At 39.0% G+C, this 15794-nt stretch overlaps 2 protein-coding genes across 2 annotated transcripts in view; both read left to right on the plus strand.

The window, feature by feature from the left end:
• Nucleotides 1-15794, plus strand: part of LOC107698818 (gastrula zinc finger protein XlCGF57.1-like) — a 66682-nt gene that overhangs the window by 6841 nt on the left and 44047 nt on the right. The window lies entirely within an intron of this gene.
• On the plus strand, nt 4181-7997 carry LOC107698847 (gastrula zinc finger protein XlCGF8.2DB-like). The gene is made up of 2 exons (XM_016499978.1): nt 4181-5259; nt 7181-7997. The coding sequence occupies exon 1, from the start codon at nt 4181-4183 to the stop codon at nt 4811-4813; it is 633 nt and encodes a 210-aa protein (XP_016355464.1). The 3' UTR covers nt 4814-5259; nt 7181-7997.

The following is a 15794-nucleotide window of genomic DNA, read 5'->3' on the forward strand; positions in this document are numbered from 1 at the left end:
TGCGCTGCTTTAATTGATGCACACACACACACACACACTCACACCACTCGCACATAAACACAGTGACAGGGAGAGAGGCCGGAGATTGCAGATCACGCTGTGTGTGCACACAGAAACTTATTGTCAGTGCTGCCCCACGACTTTTATTAATAAAATAGCATAGATACTACATCGCTTCATTATCTTCCTCAGCAAGGAGGTAAAATCAAAGTAAACAGCTTCCTTGTTTGTAGAGAGAGACGCACAGATGCAGGTAATTCACACACACAACTGTCATCTCTCTCTCTATCGATAATTCATTCAAATAAATGTGGTCTTACCGCACTATTTCATCTCTGTATCTGATTTGAAGCGGGCAGAATGCTAGAGCTAACGAGCCGTAACTGACGAAAATAACCGTCATTTTTACCCTTCCGGTTAAATTTTGCGCTGCTAACATCATAAACAGCATTAAGTTGTCAATACTGGCAAATGACCATAGAATAAGTGGAATAATCAACGGCTTGCCGTGCATTAAAGGATTTTAGAAAAACTCAACACCACCATCTAGTGGACTGTAAAGAAATTAATTTTGTTATTCTACCAAATAGTATAATAAAAGATCGATACTTGGCATCCGTGTATCGATACAGTATTGCCGCGGAAAATATCGCGATACTATGCTGTATCGATTTTCAATTTCCCCCCCACCCCTAGTAATTTGCCTATTTTTCGCCAATAAAGAGTAGTTGTATCATGTCAGTGACATTTTCATTTGATTCCTGGTATCAGAATTATCTGAAAAAGTGGGTTCATTTGTGTTTGTATGTTTACGGTTCAGGAGTTATCAAAATCTGTGATTTTTTTTTTTTTTGCCACTCGCAATGACATCATTTCAAGATGGCCGCCAAACGAACCCCATGGGTCATTAGTTGACCTTGGAAACATCAAAGATTCTTAACTAGACACCATTAGGGTTACAAAAAAAAAACGGTTACAAAAAACTGTCAAGCGGGTGGATGGGAACCAATTCTTCCTGCCCTACTAGGAACTTTTATTACAAATTGGAAAGGCACACACAAAAAACAATATGAAGTCTAATGGATGAAATTCATATCAGAGCAAAACCCAAGCCATGAGGTCAAAGGAATGGCCTGCTGAGCTGAGAGAAAGGATTGTGCTGAGACACAGATCTGGGGAAGACTACAAAACAAAATTCTGCTGCATTGAAGGCATGTGGCCCCCAGAATCCTTATTAGAAGAAATTTTGATAAACGAGAACTTTTGAGAGCTGGCATCCTGGCCAAACTGAGCAATCGCTGGAGAAGGGCCTAGGCCCTAGGTTATAGTGGTGACCAAGCAGCTGATGGTCACTCTAGTTGAACTCTATGATCACATAATCAACTCTCTGCATTGCGAGTAAATCACTCGCATATGCGACTAAATATTCACTCTGGGCGACTAGATGTCTAATATTAGCCAATGGTTAATAAATTCTCAGATTTTACTTGCCAGTGTGTGAGTTGGAGGCTAAGTATAAGTTTAGCACAGATATATTTTTACTGGCCGAACACTGACTGAGCGCTTCAGAGTTTCACTCTCTGTCAAGCGATCTGTGCTGTTTTTCAGTTCATCTCAATGGATGCGCAGCACACCTGTATTTGACGTACTGTGAACTCTAGTCTATTGTAACGGCAAACGACTCGTCGTCGCTTTGGTGAGAGTAGAGAGCGAGAGAGTCTTGCATACATGCAGAATTGACGTACTACATGTAAATGACATTCTTTGTTGTATTTTCCTGTCAAAATAACAGGAAATAGTTCCTTTGGATTTTTTCAGCTTTTAAGAACTGCCGGGTTTTCCAGTAGTGGGCGGAACTAATGCGCAAGTTGGCATTTATATCGCGATGCATCGTTTCTAACATATTTGTATCGGTAAAAACCGATTCATTTATATACTAGTGGATACGCTATACTTTTATTATTTAGAAAGTGTCCAATAATCTGTGACCAATATTTTATATGTAGATTGATTTCTCCTGTCTAAACTGTTTTTCAAGTGCGCTCTCTCATCACTGCTGCTGCGTGAATATCATGTATCAACACCACGGAGACCCTAGGAAAACCTGGGATTAAAGTCCAAAAGCTGACTTGAAATAACCTAACAAATCAATCGGCTAAAGCGGTTCCATAAATGACAAATTAAGTTCACACAATCTCACTAATTTGTGCACGCTTATTCTTAAGCAGACCTTAATGTCGATCATAGATCAAATCGATCCACTATGATAAACGGTGAATATATCTGTGCTGTTTAATGCATTGGAGACGTTGTGTTTTCCTCAGTGCATAACTGACATGCCACAGGTATATTTTTAATCTGTAAATGTTAGAAAGTCATGCATACATATCTATTTTGCTGTCAGGAGCGGGCGAGGCACGTGAGAGCAACGAGCGCTACTGCACGCATGCGCGCTAAACAGGCGGAGCGCAATAATTCTGAGTAAAATATACATTTTGCTAATATATTTGTTTTTGGACATTAAATGTGTCTTTTGTAGAATTTTAAACCTACATATAAAGTGTATTTTTATGATAGCAGTAACTGTAAGTGGACTATTGTAATAGGTAAATCAAATGTAAGCTAGTAGGCTACAGTACTAATTACTAAGCTCAAATGAGTTAGTGTTTCTTATAGCAGTTAAAATGTAGACCATAAGTTGCCACAGTGACTAAGCTTGATCTAGGCCTATGTTAAATTTGCTTTATGGAACCAAATCATTTGACAGTGAGTCAGACTAACTGAAATAAGCCTGGCTTATTTGGTTAACTTGTTTTATGAAACAGGCCCCGAGGCATTAAAAGTGATCATATTTTCTCCATTGCATCGAATTGCATTGTGTTGAATCGAATTGGATCGCAGTGCATCGTAACGGGTGAATCGTATCGTATCGCATCGGTAGCTGCTTTATATGTATCTTTAATGTATCGTATCGTTGGCTATGCATCGAGATGCGTATCGTATCGGCCTGAGTCAAGAGATGCACATCCCTAGTCTATATAGTCAAAAGAGCTAATAGCATTGGAAGAAAGATGTAACTTAATAAGTAAGTGTTAGATTCACTTTTAGATAGACTATTTATTATCTCTATGCTATTAGTCATCAATTGGGAACTGTTGAGTCAACCCCTGTGGTGTGGAGTAGCAGCAGCGTGCAATAAAGCAGACATAGAAAGACAGTGTACAACCAAAGCATTTTCAAGTTTATTAAGAAAGATGTGTCATATTACAGATTCAGGAAATAATAATATACAGGATGTTCTGCACATCCAGTCAATGTACTCAGAGGTCAGATATTACCCCATATATTAAGAAATATTAACAAGTAAGATGTGTGTGCGAGCATGTGTATGTTCCCGCTGTTGTATCGGTGTTCTCTATGTTGTCTATGTGTATCCATGATGTCCACATATCGAAAGGAATTTACACTAGTATGGTTCCTGTGCTAAGATGGGGCTAAAAAATCTGATTTAAGTACTATTTCTTAGCAAAACTGAGCATAGTTGACTCTATGACTCTGAGATAATAGGTAACTGCTCCTTCAGTAGTTTAGTTAGTATAGGATCTAGCAAATATGTTGCTGGCTCTGATGCTTTCAGATTGGTTTGGATGTCTGTTGCTTTGTACCATTAAGCTGGTGTTAATTTGTATTTGTCTTTTTCACTTTAGACATGATAGCACTGAAAGAGGAGAGTCAAGAAATGAATGAAGCCGAAGAGAAAGATCGGTGTAAGAAACTTGATTTCATGGCTGCAGAAAAATCCACAAAGACTTCTTCAGGAAACAGAGCTCAAGGATGTCTTAAGACTCACTTGAGAGCTCACGTTGGAGAGAAGCTGTTCACATGTGATCAGTGTGGAAAGAATTTCAGAAGTAAAGTAAACCTTTATCATCACATGAGAATTCACTCAAGAGAGAACATATGTCATCAGTGTGAAAGGAGTTTCACAGACAAGAAACAGCTTAAGAATCATGTCAAAATTCACATCGGAGAAAAGTCTAACATGTGCTATCACTGTGGAAAGAGTTGCGTAAACAAAACAGTCCTCACGGTTCACTTGAGAGTTCACACCGGAGAGAAGCCTTTCACCTGCCCTCAGTGTGGAAAGAGATTCACTCAAAAACAAAACATTAAAGTCCACATGAGAGTTCACACTGCAGAGAGACCTTTCACTTGCGCTCAGTGTGGAAAGAGTTTTGCTGAAAAACAAAACATGAAAGTCCACATGAGAGTTCACACTGGAGAGAAGCCTTTCACTTGCACTCAGTGTGGACACAGTTTTACATGTAATCAAAGCCTTAAAGCCCACATGAGAATTCACACCGGAGAGAAGCCTTTCACCTGCCCTCAATGTGGAAGGAATTTTACTAAAAAACACAACATGAAAGTCCACATGAGAGTTCACACTGCAGAGAGACCTTTCACTTGCACTCAGTGTGGGGACAGTTTTATAAGTAAAGAAAGCCTTAATTCCCATATGAGAATTCACACCGGAGAGAAGCCTTTCATCTGCCCTCATTGTGGAAGGAGTTTTGCTGAAAAACAAAACATGAAAGTCCACATGAGAGTTCACACTGGAGAGAAGCCTTTCACTTGCACTCAGTGTGGGGACAGTTTTACATGTAATCAAAGCCTTAAAGCCCACATGAGAATTCACACCAGAGAGAAGCCTTTCACCTGCCCTCATTGTGGAAGGAGTTTTGCTAAAAAACACAACATGAAAGTCCACACGAGAGTTCACACTGGAGAGAGACCTTACATGTCGTCTTTGTGATAGGTGAAACTCTCCTCACACCAAAGGCCTGAAACATAATTTGCAAACTCATTCTTGAAAGCAACTGCAGTGTTCCTCAGTGTAGTAAGAGGGTTATAAGATAAAGCGTTTTTTTTTTGTTGTTAAATATATTTCTGTTGTTACTGGTAATGAAATCCCTTATTTTCATCTTTACAATAATACATACCAACATTGTGTAGTGTGAAACTTTAATTAGAATAGTGGCAGCAGCTTTTCACATCCTGCATAGTTACAAGTTAACATGGGCATCAGTTAAACTGGCAAAACTTTAACCTCTGGAAGACCAACTCACAACCACTGGCAGAGCCAGACATTGACATCTCATTTCACCTCTTTTTGAAATATCTTTTTTTTTTATCCCAGGGTGGAAATCCCATAAGCAATTTCACTTGACGAATCAGAATCAGAATGAGCTTTATTGGCAGGTATGTTTACACATACGAGGAATTTGTTTTAGTGACAGAAGCTCCACAGTGCAACAGAATGGCAGTGACGAGACAAGACACAGATAATAAAAAGAATAATATACAAAATAGACTGTGCAAAATAGCAAAAACACAATATACAATATAGACAATTTAGTATATACAGGTATGTTAGGTGCAAATTTGAAATGTAAACAAGTATGTATGTTAAATAAAAAAAGTTATAATAGTGTTGTGTGTTCCACGTTTATTGTCAGGTGTTCATGAGATGGATTGCCTGAGGGGAGAAACTGTTCCTGTGTCTGGTCGTTCTGGTGCTCAGTGCTCTGGCAACAGTTCAAAGAGGGAGTGTGCTGGATGTGAGGGGTCCAGAGTGATTTTGCTAGCCCTTTTGCTCGCTCTGGATGAGTACAGTTCTTGAAGAGAAGGGAGGGTTGTACCAATGATTCGCTCAGCAGTCCGGACTACCCTCTGTAGTCTTCTGAGGTCAGATTTGGTAGCTGAGCTGACAGCTGGCGAAGGAAGTACAACCTCTGCTGGGCCTTTTTAACAATGGAGTCAATGTGAATGTACCACTTCAGGTCCTGAGAGATTGTGGTGCCCAGGAATCTGAATGTCTCCACTGTCGTTACAGTGCTGTCCATGATGGTGAGTGGGGGGAGTGCAGGGGGGTTCCTCCTGAAGTCCACGATCATCTCCACTGTTTTGAGCGTGTTGAGCTCCAGGTTGTTAAGACTGCACCAGACAGCCAGCTCTTTAACCTCTGTACTGAAGTATTATTACTGAAGTATTATTTTGGGGGATCTGTAGCTCACTCAAGTTCAATTTAAACTGACTACACTGCAAAATCTGAACACTTAGTCCAAAAATGTCTAGGGTTACAAATGTAAGCATGGTTCCTTGAGAATGGGAATGAGAGTACTCCATCAGCATGACTGGTGTCTGAAGCATGTGTTTTACTCACGGCAATCTTATTGGACAACAACAGTCCATGATGACAATACTGGTGCGCCTGTGACTAGGGTTGCCAACAGTCCCGTATTAGCCAGGATGTCCCGTATTTTGGGCCTAATTGATTTGTCCCGTACGTGACCTCCCTTGTCTCGTTTTTGACTGCTACGCTGATCTAACCACTGACTGATACAACAGCAGCAGTGCTGATCACTTGAGAATGATCACCGATACCTGTCATCATCCAATCACAGCCCCCCTCATGCAGTATACGTTAAGTAAATCGGAAATCGTGAACATAACTGTTCGAGGAAGGATTGCGCAATCCTCTGCCGGCTCGTCGCTCCCACCTCACAGCAAGCGCCGCTCGCGCTAACCCCAATTCCGTCTGTGTTTTGACTTCAGTAAATCAGTTTGGTGAATACAAACTACGTGATTATTTTTCATGAGTCCAACATCCCGCCACGCAAGAGACGTGATCAGTAAGGGAAGTCGTCTTTCACTATTGTAATGTTAAATAGAGAAATTTTTTTTATATTTAAGTAACAAATAGCATAATTCTTAACCTTTGACCTTATTCTTGAAACACAAAATGACCAATAAAAAGGTGTCAAGCGTATGTGTGTGTGTGTATATATTATTTTACTATAAAGTATGACTAGTAACAACGACATTGTTAAATTCTATTTATATTTTTATGTACAGTACATACGTACTTGTATTTATTACTTTATCCTTTTTTTATCTGTATGCCTATACTTTTTTATATTTTATTTTCACACCTAATTTTATGTTATATTTGTATGCTATGTATTATTTTATGCCTAGTTTATCTTTATACATATTTGTATGTTTTTAGCACTATGCTCTTTGCAACAAAAGGATGGCTATCCAATTTTGTATTACTTGTGACTTGTAAAGGCATTCTGATGATGATTTTCTGACGGTTTTTTTTTTCCTATTGTTGTAGACACCATCAACGGAGACAGAATGGCGGACAATAGCCCAGGACTTTGAAAGGAAATGGCAGTTTCCACATTGCCTTGGGGCACTTGATGGCAAGCACCTTCACATACAGCCTCCAAAAAAAAGTGGCAGTCTTTACCACAATTACAAGGGCAGGTTCTCTGTAATAATGATGGCTGCAGTAGATGCGAACTACAAGTTCATCTATGCAAGTGTGGGTAGCCAAGGTAGGGTTTCAGATGCTGGACTGTTTGCACACTCTGACTTGCGCAAAGCAATGGACCAGGGCCTACTGAACTTTCCTCCACCTGAGCCTTTGCCCAGCTCTGACATGATGCCCTACATGTTTGTGGGTGATGAGGCATATCCCTTAAGGCTTAAGGCATGACCTCATGAAGCCTTATCCATTCAGGCAGATGGAGCACAGTCAAAGAGTCCTGAACTACCGTCTCTCTAGGGCACGATGAGTGGTAGAGAATGCATTTGGCATTCTTGCCAACAGGTTGAGCGTTTTCAGGTCGACCATATGCTTGGAGCCAGACAAGGTGGTGAAGATAACAATGGCCTCCCTGTGCATCCACAACTTCCTCTGTGAGCGCAGGTCAGAGGCATATACACCTCCAGTCTTTACAGACTGGGAGAATGCTGACCACAACATGGTTGATGGAGTCTGGAGGAATCATGGGATGGGGGCTTTTCTGCCGGTGGAGCATAGAACACACCGCAATGCAACTATACCAGCAAAAATGCAACGAAAAACTATTTTGTCTCACCGGCAGGTAGCATTCCTTGGCAAGAGCAACACGCTTAGAAAAGTAAAAATAATTAAAAAAATAATGTAATGATAATTATAATGGATGCATTTTAAGTTTTAGTCTGGAAATGCATACTTTTTGTTGTGTATGGGTGTACTGAATTGTCTTCTGTTGTTAAAAGTTATAATCGCAATAAACGTCATTTATGTGCTTCAGTTATTGACCTGTTATTGATTTTACGCCCGAGTCCTTAATGACTTGTGGATTGTTTTTTATTTTTTTATCTTGAAACTTTACATGTACAAAAATGTAAACAAATACTGTAACAACTGAATCTATTGACAAGACACTATCACACTTGTGATGTAATGGCTTTCAAAAATGTACAGACAGACTGTTTGTAACTTGGGTTTCAAAGATTTATTGAAAAATGACAGTATATTGAACAGTAAAAAACCTGCACATTATGTTGTGTATATTTTACACCTGTGCAAAACCCAAACATATGCTTCTACTTACTTCAATGTCAACATAGCCTTTATTAACAGTTAAATATATTCACATAGGTTTACTAAGGCAATAGTGTCAAAATGTAAAGAATACAACAAAATGTAAATGCATGTTGTAAGAAAAATCTAAACAAATACTGTAACAATTTAAGCAATTCACAGCCTCTCAAGACACTTGCACACTTGTGATGTAATGGCTTTGAAAAAGTTATACACAACCTGTTTTGTAATTTGGGTTTCAAAAATTTGTTGAAAAAAAAAATACTGTATAGATTCAGTAAAAACCTGCACATTACCATGCAACTCCCAAACAGTGCTTCTACTTACTGCAATGTGCAACCTTTAATAACAGTTACATACAGTACCAGTCAAAACATTTGGACATCCAAGATAATGGGAAAGTGTGTTTAAACTTTTGACTGGTACTGTACATTCAAATAAGTGCAACAGTGCAGAAATGGAACAAAAAAACAATTCACTTAAAAGTTTCAACATAAACACTGTAACAATGTAAGCTATTCACAGGCTTTCATAGTGATTATGATCTTGCAGTGTCTGCAAAAAGGTTGGATGAGGACTCCGAGCTGATGCGTAATGAGGATAAGACTACCGGTGGCGGAGCTGAAATGACGGGTTGAAATGTGGATGGTGTGGGTTGTGCGTGTGAAGACAAGTATCTGTTCCTTTCAGTCTCCTGAATGTCATAGCAAGATTGAAAAAGAACATAATGATTATGATCTAAGTGTACAGGGTCTTAAATTAGCCTCACTTCCAATACAACCTGGTTCCCAAATGCTGTTAAAGGGTTAGTTCACCCCAAAATAAAAATTCTGTCATTAATTACTCATCCTCTTGTTGTTCCAAACCCGTTAAGACCTTCGTTCATCTTCGGAACACGAATGTAACTGTAATGTTCCCAGGTCCAGAAACGTAGTAAGGACATCGGTAAAACAGTCCATGTGACATCAGTGGCTCAACTTCAGTTTTGCGAAGCTACGAGAATACTTTTTGAGCGCAAAGAAAACAAAAATAATTGATTTAACTATTCTTCTCCCCCGAGTTACATCTTCCGCAGTTTTGGAGAGTACCCAAGAGCGTAATCGGCGTAATCAGCGTTGTTTATGTTCGGAGGAGAAAGTGCGCGCATGAACATAATCTGTGTAATCAGCGTTGTTTACGCTTAGGGGAAAGCATGCGCATGCTTTGTGATACTCTTAAGGGATTATTTTTATTGTTCACATTTGAATGACAAATTAAATAACACAAAATAATAGTCTCAAAAGCTTTAGATTTATTCACTATTAATAACAACCAAAATAATAATAATAATATAGATGATATAGATATACAGGATTTATTTAAACCTAATTACAACAGCAATCTTCAAATCAGCAATCAAATGAGTCAAGTAATTTTGCCAAACTATTTTGAAATATAATTAAAATAATTATGTCCAACACAATTCCAGTCAAAATAGGAGATTATAAGAAACTATAGCCATACCGTTACTATAACATATTCAACATGTATCCACCTACCTGGCAAAAACTTGATACTGTGGAGGACCAAGGATGTTGGCCTCTTGAAGGTCTCTTATTCACTGCACGTTCCCTAAAGTAAGCCAGTTCCAATAGAAAAATTAATAAAATATTGTGAAAAGTAAAAAAAAACTACAGTTGCAGTGAACATTTGTAATTGTGCCAGAGCTGGTATAAGTTCATAGTTTGGATATAAACATTGATGTCTAAGGTAGCGATCAAAATAGAGCAAGTAATCTTTTGAAAGTAACTGGCGCTTCAAATAACGTTTGTGTCGATTACATTGTTTCACCGCTAGGTGACAACAAGTGACTGTTAAAAAATGTATTCAAGCAAGAGATTCGTTAAAAAAAATTATTCATCCAGTAATGAAACAAGTGAAGTAAGTATTTGAGTGAGTCATTGAATCATCCATTCAAACCATGTTTTCATAATTTTAATATTAAATTGGTGTATTTTATATATTATATTTTAAATACATATATTATAATGTTTAGTAATTCATTCAAATTAATTAAACACTTTTAAATAGATTGCAGCAATTAATATTTTGTTACACATTATTTTGATTTGTTCAGAATTGTGGGAGAATCGTGATCTATATTTGAGACAAAAAATTGTGATTCTCAATTTATCCAGAATCGTGCAGCTCTTCTATATAGTATTACATTACATTCCGCGTGATAAAATATATAGATTTCACTGTGATCTGATTCTGTAATGTTTTTTATTGTTATTTAACATTACTGTAGTAAAATCATGTTTTACTACGTTTATACATGTGAAGACGAGTGGAGTATAAATTAGAAATAGATTTTAAAAATTGCTAGTTAGCGAATACGTATTAACAGCGTAAACATGAATTAACCATGCAACCATAAATCTTAATAAATTAAGTATATCAGCAATCATACATCAAAGAAGAAATCTCTTAGAAATATATTTGACCTAGGTGACGAGGATCACTCAGTCGCTTTGTGTCAAACTCAAATGCAGTTATGGGGTTTTTGACCAGCGAATGTGCGCAAATGTGCATTTTGTCCGTCATTAAAACGGCAGCATCACATAACGTTTTCATCAACAGGTTACAGAGTTTGTTGTAGCTATATGGGCGCTCAGTTTTTCCTGTTGTAAAATACATTTGGCCAAAATCTCATTTTATAAAAGATGAAATGCTACTGTACGCCCCGGTATGCACAGGCTATTCAAGTGACTCGATGGCAAATGCTAGCCCTCTCTCTCCGGTCCCATATGTTTCAGACCTCAAATACTAAAATATGAGCTTTTATAGACATATTGTTTCTTGCGTAAAGAAATCGCTGTACTTATTCAAACAACATGATCTAATTTTACCCTTGCAAGACTTTGTCCAGCTGCTGTGGAACTTAAGTTCATTCAGTCAAGATAGAGGGGGTGGAGTTATGAGGTTTGACCGACAGTTTGAGTGGATCCAACAAGATTTAGTCACAAGCTCTTTTTAAAGGAACACTCCACTATTTTTGAAAATAGGCTAATTTTCCAACTCCCCTAGAGTTCAACAGTTGAGTTTTACTGTTTTCGAATCCATTCAGCCGATCTCCGGGTCTGGCGGTAGCACTTTTAGCTGTAGCTTAGCATAGATCAGTGGATCTCAAACTTTTTTGGCTTAAGTACCCCTTTTTATGATTTTTTCAAGCCAAGTACCCCTTGACCAGACAACAACATTTTGCTTTAAGATACAGTGAAATTATAGGGAGCCCAGAGGCTGGAGAAACAGTGTAGCAGCCAGCAGGTGCCAATTTGAGTCCTGAATAAGAATAAAAGCGAGACAGTTATTATATATGATGCCCCCCGAGCAGGTTTATTTCTTATAAACATTTCTGTATGTAGCTTTACGCAACTATGTAAATCTCTTAAGTATTAGGCATAATAGTTATAGGTAAATCAGTGTTTTTCAGTTCAATAAAAGTGAATTGTGATCATTTTTTAACATTTTTTCAACAGTTACTTTTTTTTCAGTGTGTTTCAACTAGCAGTTCAGTTTTCATATGTCTTTATACAAGTCTAGTATGCCCATTTGTGTCAATTTGTCAGTGATCCTTTCAATGGGATACATGGGCCTGTCCTTCTCTTAAGATCTTTGACATTCTTGGTGGCAGGGAAGCTACAGCTGTTATCAGACTATTTTCAAGGCAAAGTCTGTTTCTTTGTTTAGTTTTTATCTGGGTCATTGCTGAAAATGAGGTTTCACAGAGGTAGGTAGAGCCAAATGGGAGTAGGTGTTCCAACACACGACGCGTTACTCTGCGCTGCTCAAAAACTCCACATTTGAACAGACAGTAGCAAATACTTAAAACTATTAAGAAAACATACTTACAGTCGCTGATTCAGAAGCGCCAGATTGTCATAGCAAAGCTTTTCCCTAGCTCAGGGTGCTCTCTCCTCACACACACCCAAAACTCTGTCAGGGAACAGTTTTCAAAAGTAGTCTGCAACCCATGGTCCGTGGATAAATCCAATAGCTCCTCGCTCAGGTGAACAGGTAGCATGCCACAGTTGCTTTGGGAAAGTGTAAATGGGTTTCTAACCCAATCCAGTTGCTCAGACTTCTCTCTTACATCAGGGAAGTATGATTTGAAACTAGAAATCACGTTAGCTAAGTGTCCATCCAGAAAGGTTTTTACTGTGTCTCTCTCCATATTCTCACTTACGACGAAGCTATCAAACTGAAGAAAACAGCTAAAATCGCCCTCTGTACACAGTCTCTTCCACAGCTCCGCTTTCTTGAGAAAACCACCAACTCGGTCATAAAATTTCAAAGTCGTAGTGTCCCTGCCTTGCAGACTGAGATTCAACTTGTTCAGTTTAGTAAAAATATCTGCTAGATACGCTAGTTTGGCAATCCAATTATTGTCCTTAATCAAAGTGGCAAGAGGGGACGCATTGTCTGACAAAAAGCAACACACCACATTTCGCAGCTCGAACAGCCTATTCAGTACTTTGCCTCTCGAAAGCCAGCGGACTTCGGTGTGTAAAAGGAGTTCGGTGTGTTCGGATCCCATCCCATCACATAATCTCCGAAACAGACGTGCATTCAGTGGTCACGACTTTATGAAGTTTATTGCCTTGACAGCGTCATTCAAAACTGAATTAAGCTCTGGGCTCATCTTCTTTGATGCCAGGGTTTCTCTATGTATAACACAGTGTGTCCACAGGATGTCAGGATTCTTCTGCCTTATGTGCGCTATGAGGCCTTTGATACGACCTGTCATTGATGCTGCTGCGTCAGTGCACACACTGTTAATTTGTTTTTCTCAGAACATGAAATCAGCTGGAAATCCCGTACCAATGTTGAAAATATCCTCTCCAGTTGTTCTCCCCTCCAGTGTTTTGCAAAAAAATATGTGTTCGTGAATGTCGCTGGTGTCCACATATCTCGCAAAAGCAACCAATTGGGCCTGTCCACTGACATCAACCGATTCATCCAATTGAAGCCCTGAGTTTATCCAACAGTTGCTCAACTACATCAGTCCCCATCTTGTCAATTCTACGCGAAACGGTGTCATTTGACAGCGGTACAGTTTTCATCTTGTCTGCTGCCGTTTTATCCAGCATGGCCTCAGCGAGCACAGCTGCAGCAGGAATTATCAGTTCCTCAGCCAGGCTAAATGGCTTTTTAGCTTTCGCCAAAAGTAAAGATACAGCATAAGATGCTTCGAGTGCTTTTGCTGATGCACTTGTGGCTTTTCTCATGTTCTCTTGGCATGATGTCAATTCATTAAATTTTCTTCTGACATTAAATTTTCTTCTGAAAAACTCCAGTGAGTTCCCGACCTGATGTGGGTGTTTAGTCCGGAGATGCCGTTGAAGATGAGATGGCTTCATTGTGCTGTTAGCTAACAGCTCACCGCATAAAAAGCACAGTGCTGAGGGAGGGTTATGTGAAGTAGATGTAAATCCCATCCCTATGTATTCATCACGAAACGGGCTGTATTTTTGAGGTTCTGGTTTGGTTTTTTTTTTTAGCATGTTTGTCTTCTGTCAGAGGAGCTTGTCCTCTTTTAAGAAGCCACCTGTCCATTTTATCGCAACCTCTCCTAACCTACATTATTTCGCGCGCAGACACTACTCCTGATTCCGGATCCGGGTCTCAATAAATAACTCTAATAACTTGAAATGCATTTTAAATTTATGACTTTATTTTTTAACAAAGATTGTGTAGTCCTAATTTCATATAAAAATACAATAACCTATTTTCACGATTTATTCCTAAATGTCAGTTTCCACTTTCTCTCACGTACCCCCTGCGTACCCCCATTTGAGAACCACTGGCATAGATCATTGAATCTGATTAGACCATTAGCATCTCACTCAAAAATGACCAGAGTTTCTATATTTTTCCTATTTAAAACTTGACTCTTCTGTAGTTACATCGTTTACTACGTGTATAAAATATATAGTCATTTTTGAGCGAGATGCTAATGGTCTAATCAGATTCAATGATCTATGCTAAGCTACAGCTAAAAGTGCTACCGCCAAACCCGGAGATCGGCTGAATGGATTCGAAAATGGTAAAACTCAACTGTTTAACTCTAGGGGAGTTGGAAAATGAGCCTATTTTCAAAAATAGTGGAGTGTTCCTTTAATACCTTTCATTGGCTAAATATTTGTAAAACAGACAGACTTTACAGTATTAAATAGGAAAATAGTGTGTCAATAATGCAAAATGACAATAGTAGTAAACACTCAATTTTCAGTTAAAGGCAGTTCATCATTGAATTCAGTGATGTCATCATCCAGCTCAGTTCAGTTTAAATAGTATCTGTGCAATCAAGTGGACAATATCGCTGGAAATTAAGTGTCTCTAACTAAGCAAGCCAGAGGTGACAGCGGCAAGGAACCAAAACTCCATCGGTGACAGAATGGAGAAAAAACCTTGGGAGAAACCAGGCTCAGTCGGGGGGCCAGTTCAACAAGGTTTTAGAACTTCAACTTTTCCAGGGGGCTGTTTCATAAAACTAGTTTACCAAATAAGCCAGGCTTATTTCAGTTCACTTGATTTGGTTTCATAAAGCAAAATTACCATATCTCAAGCTCAGTCACTGTTGCAACTTGTGCTGGGAAATTAACCTGGGGTGCGTTTCCCGAAAGCAACCATGGTCGCAAGTTCCGTTGTTGCTAATTGAATTCAACGGCAGTAACGACCATAGTTAGCTAACGATGGTTTTGGGAAACGCACCCCTGGTCTGGAGCAGGCTAACTGTCAGGCTAAGCCTGAGTTGTCGCTTAACCAGAGTTCCTCTATCAATGACCTGCAAGGAATACGATGAAATCAACATTAAGAAATCATGTTTTAAATGTACATTCCTTAAATGTACAACGTCACTAATCACGCAACACCGACGTGCTGCGTCATCTGCTGGAACTGCTTCAGTGTATGACAGTCAGCGGAAGTGAGAGACAAGTGTTTATTACGTTTGAAATATGAATATTTTTCTTTATAAAACACATGGATTTGCTACAGGGGGCCTTTATTCATCCCCCGGAGCCGTCTGCGGCACGTTTTATTATGAATGCGTGAGCTTTATTTGACGACTTGTGGACTGTTCAACTGCAACCAGTGGCGGCTCGTCAGGGGAGGCACAGCTTCCCCATCATTTTGAGGTGAAAATGGGAGGAGGACGATTTAATGTTAATAAAATTCACAATTCATTTCAGTTCATGTCTCAGAATGTGTATTTTTTTGTTTGTAATTTCAGTTGTAATATCATAACGTGAAAGCGCCGCTTTTCTATCGCGAATGTGCCGAATCTGCTGATGTAATTACAACCGCTAAT

The sequence above is a fragment of the Sinocyclocheilus anshuiensis genome, unplaced genomic scaffold, assembly GCF_001515605.1.
Source record: "Sinocyclocheilus anshuiensis isolate Anshui unplaced genomic scaffold, SAMN03320099.WGS_v1.1 scaffold1447, whole genome shotgun sequence".
NCBI lineage: Eukaryota > Metazoa > Chordata > Actinopteri > Cypriniformes > Cyprinidae > Sinocyclocheilus > Sinocyclocheilus anshuiensis.

What these genes read in the sequence shown, in the direction of transcription:
- LOC107698847 (XM_016499978.1), top strand. Translation starts at nt 4,181, where the DNA reads ATGAGAGTTCACACTGCAGAGAGACCTTTCACTTGCGCTCAGTGTGGA.